General features: G+C 49.8%; 1 protein-coding gene across 5 annotated transcripts in view; it reads left to right on the top strand.

Annotated features, from left to right (window-relative positions):
• The window catches only part of ZNF618 (zinc finger protein 618), a 171,432-nt gene extending 160,136 nt beyond the window's left edge, over window positions 1-11,296 (top strand). For all 5 annotated transcript variants that reach the window (XM_063352768.1, XM_063352767.1, XM_063352766.1 and 2 more), the window contains 2 exons: window positions 922-1,023; window positions 2,165-11,296. In XM_063352768.1, coding sequence (XP_063208838.1) covers window positions 922-1,023; window positions 2,165-3,678 — 1,616 coding nt within the window. In that variant the 3' untranslated portion in view covers window positions 3,679-11,296. The remainder of the gene's footprint in view (window positions 1-921; window positions 1,024-2,164) is intronic.
• Window positions 11,297-13,601: the final 2,305 nt, after the last annotated feature.

Here is a 13,601-nt window from a genome sequence, read left to right as displayed (position 1 = left end):
GTTGCTTCACAGCCTGTTTCAGAGCCCAGTTTCATACTGAAGCATACTAAGAACTAAAAAATATCCTCTCGAGGGTGGGGAGAAGTTCTTGGGGCACAGGAGAAGAAAGAACATGGATACGATACAGAATTTACTCACCTTGACTGCATGTCCTTGAAAGATCCCATTGGATTGACAGCCAAAGTATTTAGCCCAGTTACGTATAGAGAAGTGGGAGCACGAACACAGAGGCCCCTAGGGCCGCTGGTATCTGCAGCGATAGGAAGGAGCAATCTCTGATCACACTCCAGAAACATGGGGTTTTTTTCTTTTTGTTTCCAGTCGGAGGCAGCAGCGGGCAGCCCAAGAGGCGATTGGCCCTCTATCTACAGTGGGAGGAAGCCACATATGAAGATTATAAAAAGATCCTTAGATACAGAGGAGCTGAGCATAGATTGGAAAACAAATTATTTAACAGTAAAGAAAAGGGAAGCCACCTGCAGTACAGAAAGAGGCAGTAAAACAAAAGAAGGATAAATGTTTGTTACGCCTCCTTTCATTTCGAAAGCAAGCAAATTGCACGAGTCAGGCTGCACGAGGAACACGTATTCCTCCTGGTGCGCAGCGTGAGTTGACTGGGAGACATTTCTCAAGGTGTGCTGATGGCGCCAATGGCACCGATGCACAGAAAAAGCCGCTGGCGTTTCAGCCACGTTCTGGGAGGTGATGGGTTGCAAGTCCAAAGACACTTTTCAGGGTTTCTGAGAGTACTTTGCCATCTCACTGAGAACTGGTTAAAGGCTACAGAGAATGTAGTATGCTGTTCCAGAAATTAAGGGAACCATAAGTAAATGCTGAGCAGATGGGTACTGTCTCCCCTTCTTTGTGCTTTAAGCGTTATTATCTTGTGCTTCTAACAGCTCCCTGTCTCTCGCCCCACAGCTGACAACGAGAACAATATTGCCTCTAGCCAGCCCAGATCGCCTCTAGCTGTCGTTGAAGAAAAGTGGAAACCGCAGCTCCAAAGAAATAACGCCAACAATAGTACGTAATTTGCTTTTCTGTCCCGGGCTTACCTGTCCGCTTTGAACAAGTGACTGTCAGAGTGGGTGCAGCAGTGATGGGCAACGCACAAGGCCCCTCTCCTCACCTGACTGTTCTTGATTTCGTCCGTAATTCCTGTCCTGCCCTGCAGAGCAGAGCACCCATTCCCATTACAGGAGCGCTCGTGTGCAAAAAGTACTGGGAACCCTGGGGAAGTGGTAGGAAAGGTTTGGAAGGAAGATGCATTTGGGAACTCCCAGAAAAAGTTAACTTCTGATCTAACGTCAGACTTCCTGGCCTGGGGTTAAAGAATTAATCTAGTCATCGTGGTGGGACATAGGCATAACCTGTCACTCGCTGCGCTGACAGGCAGCCAGCGTCTGGCTTTATCCCCAGCTCGTCCTGAGAGCTTGCGCTTCACCACGGGAAAAGGTAAAACACAGCCCCGTGGGAAATGGGTTCTGAAGCACTTGAGCCTGAGCAGCCTGGGGGAAGGGTGATAGAAAAACATGGTGCTTTTATGTTCTGCTCTGGCCAGAAATGAGATTCATGTTGCCCAGAATCAGCCACACAAAGTGGGGTTGCTGGATTTCAGAGGAAGAAATGGAAACTCGGGCTTCAGCAGTGTTTGAGGTGGCGGAGGGAGTTATATGCTTCACTGAAGCAACTCCTCTTAAAATAACTGTCTCAAAGAAAAGGCTCAAGTCAAAAAAAGGAAAGATGTCCAGATTTCCAGCTGGGCTAAGCTGTGACCACCAGCCCATAGACGTGGATAGCAAACAGCACATGTGATTACAACTTACCTGGGAGGTTCCTCAGTGAACACCACAGAGATGCCATTGGGTAAGGCACTGGATCGTGAGTAGAAAGTGTGCGCGCTGCCTCAGTCCCCGCACCAGGGAAAGCACACAGATAAGCTCTTCGCTGCTCTAAGCAAGAGCAAGGCCTGTCCCTGGAGGTTTCTCTGTCCATAAACCCTTGGGGGAAGAAATCCAGGGTTGGAGATGTCTCTGCCATCATCTGGGCATGTTCCACCTCTTTAAGTCTCTCTCAGAATTGTTTTGTGACTTCCTCCCCTCTCCCATTGCAGAGGAGCAATTCTCATCTGGTGCTTTCTCTCCCTCCTTGTATCTCACTGCAGCATCCGCGAGCGGTTCGGTAGGGAACAGCGCGATCCCAGAGAAGGAGCGGCAGAACATTGCCGAGAGGCTCCTGAGGGTGATGTGCACTGACCTTGGGGCTCTGAGCGTGGTGAGTGGGAAGGAATTCATCAAGCTAGCGCAGACCCTGGTGGATAGCGGAGCTCGCTATGGTGCCTTCTCTGTCACCGAAATCCTTGGCAATTTCAACACACTGGCTCTGAAGCATTTGCCTCGGATGTACAACCAAGTGAAGGTGAAAGTCACCTGCGCCCTGGGCAGCAACGCATGCCTTGGCATCGGTGTCACTTGCCACTCGCAGAGCATCGGCCCCGATTCTTGCTACATCCTGACGGCTTATCAGGTGGAAGGCAACCACATCAAGAGTTACGTCCTGGGAATTAAGGGCGTAGACATTCGAGATAATGGTGATTTTATCCACCACTGGGTACAAAACGTGCTCTCGGAGTTTGTGATGTCGGAGATCAGGACGGTGTACGTCACGGACTGCAAAGTCAACTCCTCTGCGTTCTCCAAGGCAGGCATGTGCTTGCGTTGTTCGGCCTGTGCCTTGAACTCAGTAGTGCAGAGTGTGCTGAATAAGCGAACACTACAGGCTCGCAATATGCACGAAGTGATCGAGCTCCTGAATGTCTGTGAAGATCTGGCAGGATCCACGGGCCTCTCGAAGGAGACCTTTGGCTCCCTGGAAGAGACCTCTCCCCCACCCTGCTGGAACTCGGTCACCGACTCCCTCCTGCTCGTCCACGAGCGCTACGAGCAGATCTGCGAGTTCTACAGCAGGGCCAAGAAGATGAACCTCATCCAAAACCTGAACAAACACCTGCTCAGCAACCTGGCAGCCATTTTGGCTCCGGTGAAACAGGCGGTGATCGAGCTGAGCAACGAGAGCCGGCCCACCTTGCAGCTGGTACTGCCCACCTACGTCAAACTGGAGAAACTGTTCACTTCCAAAGCTAACGATGCTGGCGTAGTCAGCAAACTCTGCCACCTCTTCTTGGAGGCGCTGAAGGAGAACTTCAAAGTCCATTCGGCACACAAGGTAGCCATGATCTTAGACCCTCAGCAGAAGCTGCGGCCCGTCCCACCGTACCAGCACGAAGAGATCATTGGCAAGGTCTGTGAGTTGATCAATGAGGTGAAAGAGTCCTGGGCAGAAGAAACAGAATTTGAACCTTCAACCAAGAAGCCTCGGGCAGCAGGGGAAGCCACAGCAGCTCAGGAAGAAGATTGGTTCGGGAAAAATGAAGTCTATGATTATTTGCAAGAACCTCTCTTCCAGGCCACCCCTGACCTGTTTCAGTACTGGTCGTGTGTTACCCAAAAGCATACAAAACTAGCCAAGCTAGCCTTTTGGCTCTTAGCAGTGCCTGCTGTTGGTGCCAGAAGCGAATGTGTAAATATGTGTGAGCAGGCTCTCTTAATCAAAAGGAGACGGCTACTCAGTCCAGAAGACATGAACAAACTCATGTTTTTGAAGTCCAACATGCTTTAAGACTGTCTTTTAATTAAAACAAAACTTTAAAACACTGTTCCAAACAAAGAAAAAGAATTTTAAGTTCTAAACACTGTGGACCTCATTATGAATGCCCCTGGAAACCAAGTGCTTTTTTATATATATATAAAAATATAAATATATATAAAATTAAGTTTGAAAGGAAAGCCGAGCACGTGAGAGAGACAGCCCTCTGCCAGGAACGTGCTCCTTTCCATAGATAGTGTGTGGACTTGACAGACTTTCTAATGTTTTCAAGTGGGCAGACCAATGGGAGGCTGATGTTCTAAAGTCTTCAGGCAGCTGAGATCTAAAGTGACTTGAAGTTTCTTTTGTTTCTCCTCCACCCCACCTTTCCTCTTGTCCCCTGGGCCATCTTGCCATGGATAATCAGACTACATTGAACAGACCAGTTCTGCACTGGACTTTGCTCCTTTGAATAACTGTACACCTTGAGGGCATTTGTCTGCAGCCTTCTTGACATACAGTGCATGTTATCAGGGCAGCTGTGTTTTATGAACACCGGTATCTTTAGAAATCAGGAAGGGAGACTTTAAGGGTTGTTTTTAATTTTATTTTTAACTTTTTTCATAGACGGTTTTCGCAAAAAAAATGAAAGTTACTCTGCTATCTCCACTCCCAGTTTTGAGTTAAAACGCGTTAGCTAGTGCTTATAAGCTTGATTTAAAACTAAGAGAAATGGTTCATGGCAGAAAATGTCTGTGTTACGTTTCTTGGATATTTTTTTTTACAGCATAACTTCTTTTCTGAATTCCCAGTGTTAATTAACTTCTCTGTGAACTCTGTACATCAGGGGTCCTCAAACTTGTTCTAGAGTAGCCCGTTCGCAATTAAATAATATCCTTATGGGAACCACAGCAGTTGCTCATACGCTAGAAACCAGGAAAAGCAAGCACGCGGTGACAGCACAGATGCCTGTGGGCCACCAGCAAGCTTGCCGGGGTCTGCCAGCTGCCATTGAGAACCCTTGTACCTCAACTTTTTGTAGACCTTCTCAGTACCCACACTCAAAGTAACCTTCGCAAGGCCAAGGACAAACCAAGGTGTATGATTTTTCAGGGGAACAAAGATCATCAGTTTTGTCAAACTGGGGTTTGAAGGAAGCTTAGAGAAGTGCATGGGCTCAAAGATCCTTCTGAATGTAAGTGCTCCTGATTGAGTGCAAAGAATATCTTCCCATTTTGTTTGGAATGGTTTCCTCTAGTAGCACGAATGTCTTTTTAATACCTACAGTGCATTACACTACTTGTTATGTTGCTGAATCATTCTGGCTAGGAAGGCCGCGGGCCCTTAAACGTTCACGCTTACCGACTCACCCCAAATGCAATTAGAGATCATCATAATGCAAAAACATCTCAGTCGCTCTGCTGTCCACCGAGGCCGGTGCTCCGCTGTGTCCCGTGCCTGTAGGCACAGTTCCTGGGCTGCTGGACGAGATCTCCGCAGGCTGTCAGGTTTGGTGCCTCTTGGACAATTCCCATCTTCTGGTGCCAAACTGTAAATTTTTCATCACTGGGACTTGTATCCCGGAGGCAAATTGAAGCAAATTCTTATTTTTGGAGTAGTTTCTCCTGCTTCCAGTAGCGTGCTCTGGAGCTGCGGTCACAGCGGCAGCAGAGCAGCGTTGGTGGTTTGGGAGGATGGACGCGCTGGGCCCCGAGCAGGCAGGCTGGGGGCTGGAGCCCTTCCGCGGCGCAGGGGTGGGTTCTGGTTGCTGACAATGCGGTGGTGAGACTGGGGGCCCTCCGTGAAGTGCTGCTGTTGAACAGATCTTAAACCAAATCCCGCCTGCCCGTCTCTGGTTGTAATAGAAGTTGCAAGTCCCAAGACGTGAGAAATGGCAAACCCAATCTCTCAGGCTTCGTGAGCAGATGCCTTGAACCTGGCAGGCACCAGCTGGCAGCGTCACTGCCAGGGGGCGCAGACAGGGAACGGTTTGCGTGGCAGAGACCTTCCCTAGGTCAAGGTCGCTGAGGGTGGCTCTTTGCACCCAGCTCTCTTGCCCCTTTCAGCCTGGAAGCAGCATCTGCCGTTAGGCCTGAGTGTAGCATTTGGGTTGACCTCTCGGCACTGTGACCGGCATCAGGGCAAAACTACTCGTCTCCTAAATGTAAGTTTTGCGTATGGATATCTTAAAAGACACAGTCTGCAACGCCCCTGACAGCTGCAGGGGGAGCAGCACTTGAAGATGCGCTGCCGAGGCAGAGGCGCTTGGAGATCGGATTTCTCTGGCAGTGGTTTTTGCAAACGGAGGTGTTGGTTGTAGGGCCAACTTTTCTTCCTGCCGGTTTTATTTTCTCCCGTACAAATTCTGCCCGCCCAGCCACCTCTTGCGCCCACGGTACCACATCTGTTTGCACTCGCAGTGCAGGAGAAGCCTGTAACAAACCATAACTAAGTCTCCAACTACAAAGCATTTGTGCTGTGCTGCTGTTCCCACTGAAAAGCACAAGGTGTCCTGCTGCAGGAAGACATGGCTGGAGGCTGAATCCAAAGCAAGGTTAGCTTCTGAGGCTGCAGAGTGTGTGCCCTGCAGCTCAGCTGGTGGGCAGAACTGGGGACAGGATTTGTAGTTCTTTCTTCTCGTGGCACCTTTTAGCTTGAGACCTGAGACCCTGAGAGCCAATCCCAGGCTCGTCGGTGCTCGGGCGAACGTGCAAAAACCTTTGCATTCCTTTGGAAAGAAAGCTCCAAACCCCAGCACTCCTTTGCTACGGGACAGGCTGATGATTTCTGTGGGATTTGACAACTGGGGCTCATTGTGTTGTCTGTCTGCAAGACATTAAGGGTGGGGAGTGGACGACGCAGAGTTAGCACAGGTTTAAATCCTTGGAATTGAGAATGAGGTAAAATTGCAAGTCATTTGTGCAGTCGTTTGATGCCCGGCCGTGCCCAGCAGAGAGCTGGACCGTGGCTGCACAGCCAGGACACGCAAACAGAAAGGCCGCAGCCACCATTAACTCCCAGCCCATCTCCCCTTCCCCTTTTCCCAGTGTGGTTTTGGCATCAGATCAAGAGCTTTCTTCCTGTGACGACCAAAGAGAGGGATTGAGGGGCCCTCTCCCCCGGCCGAGTAACTGTCAACTCCAAAGCAACTTTGGTTATAGTTGCACTAATGATGGATGTTAAGCAAACATGCAGCATTGTCTGCTAGATGAGATTCTCCCAAAGACTTAAAAACTCGACGTAGTAGCTGGAAAAGCAAAATAAAACCCAAAACCCTAAAATGGAGCAGTCTGTGAGAAGAGGAGCTGGTTGGCCAGCCGCCTTCTCCAGCGACTCAGTGGAAGAAGCCGCAGCTTTTCATGAGGCTTAATGTAGTCACAAGATGTTCTGCTCAGAGGAGCTGGTCGATGTTCTGCTCGTGGCGTGTCTGCTCACAGGCTGACTCGTCTGATGTACTTCGGCTTCATTAACAGGAGGGAAGCACATCTGGAGCACACGTATTTACCCCGAATGCCAAACTTTTGCTCCTATTTCTCCTTACCTCTTCAAGACTTGGATTTGCATTCTAGGGAGCATAGATGCTTTACCAAGGTGTGAATTTTGGAAGCTCTTCATTTGCCAGGTTACTCCAACCGAAACTATTCCATGATTCGGTTCTGTGGTTGGCTCAGTGGTGTGGAGCAGCACTCGCGCTGTAAGGAACATTGTCCATCCTGGGGTGGGAGACCGGAGAGGAGAGGGTTTCTTAGTTTGGCCAGGGCTGTAATGAGGTTCTGCTCCATCGGAGCTAGGAGGAGAAGTCCTCAGAATTGGGATCATCCTCTGGTAGGTCACGTTGGGAATTTGCCTTCTGCTTGTTTGTTTCCTTTACTTGCACTTGAGAAATGTGGTGGGATACAAAAGTGGTGTATGTGTCCTCCAGGCTTTCATTAGTTTCTGCTGCTTACTCTGTGCCTGACCTCGCAGACTTCTCTTTCTGACTTCCCAGTTTGCTGTGAGAGGGGTTGTCATCTTCAGGTGGGGAGCAAGCACCAGCAGAAGATGAACTGTAAAGAGTGAAGGGCCTTCCAGTCCTGTCTGAACATCCTTGTTGCTAGAAAACGGAGAAAGCAGGGTACAAAGGCAGAGCTCTTCAAAAGAGAAGGTTGTTTCTGTGTGAGTACAGCAGCCAGAGGGTCAGTGGAGAACGTGGAGCCCAAATTTCTCTGCTGTGGCTGTCTCTTCTCCCATGTCTCTACTGGTGGCCAGTAGTTGTGTTCTGGCTTGCAAGGTGGGCTTGGTGTTTTGTGCCTGGGTCGGTTTCAGGTGGAAGTAAACTTTTCTTTTTGTCAAAGCTCTATGTCTGTTCGAAGAAAACTGATTTGGTTGTATTTGAACTAGTGCAATCTGGAAAACTGTCTGTGAAAGCCGACTGCGGGCTCAGGTTTTGTCTAATTCAGTTGTCTGTTAATTGCTGGTTAAACCAGTTTAACTTTGGGATAAATTGGTTTAAGCATCCACATGAACGACCTGCACTGATTTAACTGCGCTTGCTGGGTGTTCTTCCCTGCTGATCGGAGGATACGTCCAGAAGCAGCTCAGGGAGTCACGACCCTCACGGGAATTTTGCAGATGAAGCTGTGGCAGATCAGGCTTAAAGCTCGGGAATGACTGAAAATAGAGGGGGGACGCTTCTGAAAATTGCTTGGGCTCTAAATTGTGGTGTCTGAGTTAATCCAGTGCGATGTCTCAGGTTGGTCGGCTCATTTTTCTCCAGCTGCTTGCAATAACCTGGAAGGTTTAGCGTGAGAAGAAATGGCGGCATAGGTTCATCCTGGGGGTTGAGTCCACTCAGCCTCGCCCCGTCTGAGGGACCGTTCCCACCTTCTGGGTCCCGCAGAAGGCGAGCCAGGACGTAGTGTTGCGCAGGAGCAGGGTGACTGAGACATGGTGCGACTCGGAGAACGCCGTGCGCGTTTCTAAACAGCACCAAGTTCCTATAAATCAAAAGGCAGTAAGAGAGCAGGCAAAAAGTTACGGAAAGGCTGGGAGTGCTGCTTTGTCCTGAGGAAAGACCCAGATCTCTAATTGCATCTCTCTGGCCAACGGAGGTGGAGAGGAGCTCCTGTGAGCCGTCAGAGGGAGCACCCGCAGGAGGGGACAAGGTATTCCCTATGGAATAATTAGGAGTAACGGGATGAAAATGAACATAAAGACACTAAAGGCAGATTCTGGGAAACCTTTTCAGGGAGGAGAAATCTGTTCATCTGGGAGGAGTCTGTTACGGGAATGTTTTTTGAGCCCTGTTGTTTGGAACAAGGCTGGACAGCCTCCGGGAGCCCACTCCGTACGGCACGGGGCTGCCTGGGACCTTGCTGAGAGCAAAGGGCCTGGCGGCAGAGGTGGGAAGTGATTCCTGCGTCTCGACTCCGGTCCTGCCTGATAGGTCCAGGGGGGTTCACAGAGCGTTTTCCTCTGCATCTTCCCAGTCACTGCAGCACCGAACCCTTCCCAAAGCTCCAGTACAGACATGAACTGGGTTTCCAAAGGAGGGAGGCAGTGACCGGCAGAAGGGGCAGAGGAGGAAACACCAGTTGAGGAGCGAATGTCTTGTCAACCCTTACACTGCCAAGATGAAAGAATCGGGGTGGGGGAGAGTATTAAATGTTCCGCTGCTTCTGCTGCGCATTTTCTGTGCTACGCCGTGATCTGGAATCCACGGCATCCATTGGGAACGCCCCGAAACATCGGCTGAGACTCAAGGTCCTGTGTCAGGTACTTCTGAAGATGGCGCCCCGTAGCAATAAGAACTCCCTTTTCACAGCGCCCGGGACCTGTCCCCGTGCCGCGGGTTATCATCTTCCTGGGGCTTCTGGAAATGTCACCGAACAAAACGAACGATGATGAAAATAGGGAGGGGTGAACCCAAGCACAGCTCCGAGCGGAACGCCTCCTCGGTGCTGTGGGGTAGTTTGCTTATGCTAGGCCAGAAATGGTAAACCAATGAGAGTGTATTGCCCTGAAATTTAATTTTATATAGTGAATGTTTGAGGGGTTTCTGTTGAAATTTGTTTTTTGTTTGGCTGGTTAGTTGGGTTTTTTACTGCTCCTCTTAAGAGTTTTAAAGCTTGACGGAAGAGTTTTGCTCACGTTAGACAGCGGCGCATCCAGTGGACGCGTTAGGCTCTAGTGATCCGTAGGCAGCTGGGTTGGAGTTATTTTTAGAATGGCTTCTGGGGTGAGCCACAGGAACGGCTCATTGATGCACAACATCAGCCGCTGACTGAAACGATTTTCCTCCTGCCCGTCGTTCCGGCGTCGTTGGCGGTGGGCAGCGCGGCCCGGTACCCGGGGGGTGGGCGGCGCAGCCTTGGCCGTGGGGGTGGTTTATGGTGGAGTCGATGAGTACAGGCACGTCAAACCCTTGCTTTTTACAACCAAAGTTCCTTAAAACGACACTTCCAGCCTCATCAGCTCGTTCGCAGTCTTCTGGGGGGGCCTTGTGGCGGTCTCGGCGATGTGCGTGGGTCGGATGGGGCTGGTTTTTTTCCAGCGGGCTGGGGGGTGGGAGGAGGGATTCTCTTTTTTTTTTTTTTCTTGCAATCTATGGAGAAGGACCTTTCCGCTCGAGGAAGGCGGCATGTGTTCTGGAAGGAACAACACTCTTAGGAGCTGTTTGCCACGGTCCCTTTAAAGTTATTGGGACTTCAAATTTTATATATTTTTCATTATTTAAAAGGAAAACTGATAACGGATGAACTGAAACATTCGTGACAGGTGGCTAGTGGAGGCCGTAAGGCCGGGCGGAACGCACGTCGTCCGGAGCGGGAGGACTCTGCTCCGCGCCGGAGCTAGAAAGTGTCATGCCGACAAACCAAACCATCGGGAAATCCTTGTTTGCAGCCAGTCTGAAAAGAGAAGCTGTTCCTCGTTCGTGTGTTCGTTTTGGTTTTTTTTTCGAAACCTCCTGTTGGGAGCTGAATTCTTGTCGTTTCATCGAGCAAACAATTAATGTTCTCCTTCCCCCCCCCGCCCTCCCTGCCCTCAGTGACTCCTGCGCGTTTCCTTCCTTTCTGTAGATGCAGATGTTCTAGGCAATACCACAGATGCACCTGCGCGTGTCTCTACCTGCGAGTGCAAGAATCTCATGTCATCTTAAAAAATACAAAAAAAAAAATATACAAAAAATATACAAAAAATATCTTTTTTAGGCCAGAGTTTTCTACAGGTATTAATGAATATTTTTCTTAATCCTTATAAGTTTTATGTGTTTAATATTTCTTAATACCGGTAGCATTAATTTATACTTTTGTAGCAACACAATATTTTTATAAACCGCCACCGCTGGCTTTGTCTTCATAATGGGGAAAAGTGCGGGCAGCTGGCCCCGCGCTGTACCATGTACTGTATTTAAAAGGTTATCTAATGTCACACTTGCTGTGTTAATAAACAAAACAAAACCTGTTTGAAGTCTCATGTATTGTTGGTGTGGATCGAATGACTCAATAGAGAGCAATATTGCACGGGGTTGAGTTGCTGATTTTCATTGTGATATACGAACGCTTGAGGCCAACTCAAGTTCTTCTGATTTTTTGTTTTTTTTTTTCCTTTTTAGGATTTTGGTTTTGGTTTGGTTTGTTTTGTTCTTTTTTTTTTTTTTTTTTTTTTTTTTTACAGCTAAATAAATTCAGTGCTGTTTGAAACTTAGACTGACGTCAAATGAAAAGGATTATTAAAGAAAAAAAAAATAAAAATCAAGGTGTTTAAATGTTGCTGTTTTTAACGAGTCTGTTGCTGTCTGAATGGAAATATTCCACGAGAGAAGAGGAATAGTTCCACTTAGCTTCCAAACGAGCTGAGCGCTCCAGGCCAGAGCTCGGTCATTTGGAGATATCTTAGAGACATGTTTCTGCAACATTCTTTTCAGAGTTGATGCCAAGGCAGAAGACAAACTGTAACTGTAAGAAAGCATCCGTTGCTTGAGGATTTTCATGTCAGTGTTGTATTTATGGTTTTACAATAAAACAACCTTTAGGAAAAAAAAAAAAAAAGTGTCTGGGGTTTTCTGTTTTTCAAGCACATGAAGGGACGTCGCCGAGCGCTGGGTGTCTTGTGAGGAGGGAAAACGTCACCTAAATCTCAGCAGCGGTCCTCTTTGATGGACCTCATCAGCTGTAGAACTCCGTAGTGGGCTTCTCCCCGCACCCCTCCTGCGCCCAGAGCTCGCTGGAGCCTTTTCCAGAGCACCTTCTGTCTCACGCCTGGTTGCCGGCGCAGTGAACCTGCTCCTCCCGCCAGTGAGACGTTTCTGTGTAGCGGAAGGAACCGAGAGTGGCTGGAGGGGCTGCTCGGCGCGTTGTAAGGCGGCGTTTGGATTCACAGCCCTGGGACGGGTTCAGCTCAGCTGGTTTTTATGCTGCCGCGGCGGTGCGAGCTGCCGCTGGGCACCGTAGTCCCGACTCACAGGGAGCGTGTTGAAGCTCCGCGGTCAGAGATTCCGCGCTTGTATCAGCAGATCCACCCGCCAGCTTGCTTTCGCCCCAGGAGAAAAGAGCATTCGGGCACTGGGCAGGTTCACTGCACGAGTCAAGGCCCTTGACAGCTGTTCATAACCGTAACCAGAGTAGGAGAGGGCACGGAAAGTCTTTGGAGGCTGTCTCAGTCGGGACCCGCGTCAGCGACTCTCCGGGTCGGGAGGACATGGGGCGGGGGGGGAGCGCTGGCCGTTCCGCGTGCAGGGACGCAGCCGTGCCAATGTTCTCTGGAGCTCCCAGAGCCACCTCCTGACGGACCAGAAGCCGCCGGGGAATGGTCCCAGGTGGAACAAGTACATGGAGCAGGGTTCAGAGGAGGAGGCCAGGCCTGCCGCTGGAAAACCCAAGGTACATTGTCCATCACCCTTCAGGTGTCCTTTTCTTGACCGGCTTTGCCATCCCTTGGGGTTCTCTAACCGTGCACCCACCCCCCAAAAAAAACATTGCTTGAGGATTAGGAAGTTTGTAGTGAATTTGTTAGTTGGGAAAAAACAAAACCCAGAGACACGGAATGGCGATAGGTCTGGCAATGGGATAGACTCTCCTGGGTAGCGGTCACGCGTGACGAAAAGCCACAATAATAAATAAAACTATCAGAATATATTAGTAAGAACAGCTGGAGCTTTGCAACAGACTTGATCTAAGAGTGATTTCAGTAAACAACAAGGTTAGGTGTCCTCACGTCCTAACCAGATGGGAGTTAGGATTTGTTTGGAAAATCGAAACATATAAAGTGGATAATGTACAGCCAGACAGCACGGAAGGCTGGAGGCCGGGCCTCCTCGGCATGCCAGTGTCTGCCAGCACTAAATGGTCCTTTTTGCTAGACCCGTTTAAAAGGATAAATAAGATTGCAAATGGAAACATTAGAGGCTTAAGCCAATGCTGTCTTATTTCCCCATTCTCTAATTTCTGCCTTAACAGGACGCAACTACTTCAGCCTTAGTAATAAAGGAAATGGTAGCTCAGAACTTGGGCTCTGCTGGAGGTATCCCATAGTTTCCTCTCATTTCGGAATTAGCAAAGCTGACAACTCACCATCTCTAATCTGGTCTTCCAACAATTTGCCTGCCTTGGAGGTTTGTCCGTCCTGAGACGCTGTACGTGGGAACGCGGTCAGGAGCGGGGTGCGGCAGCCCGGCTGTGTTCAGGAGCTCTGTACTTGTGCGTGTGAGTCTCTGCGTGTGGTGGCCGCGTGTCCCCTTGGGCGTGTGGGTGACCCGCGCCATGTAACGTAACATCTCTGTCCTGGTAGCTGAGATTTCAGCCTCTCGCTGCTTCTCCGATGACCCGTCACCGCGAGGGCGGCTGCTCCCTGAGGAACGGGGTGCTGGGAGCCACGGGGGTCCCACCGCCCCCGAGCGAGGTGGGCAGGGCAGGCCCAGCGGTCACAGCCAGGCTCGACCGAGAGCCCCGATCATCGGGCAAGCTCGTGGTGATGAG

The sequence above is a fragment of the Chroicocephalus ridibundus genome, chromosome 15 (genome assembly GCF_963924245.1).
Source record: "Chroicocephalus ridibundus chromosome 15, bChrRid1.1, whole genome shotgun sequence".
Taxonomy (NCBI): Eukaryota; Metazoa; Chordata; class Aves; order Charadriiformes; family Laridae; genus Chroicocephalus; species Chroicocephalus ridibundus.
The sequence above is the reverse complement of the archived record's forward strand: the minus strand, read 5'-3'. Positions and strand labels throughout refer to the sequence as shown.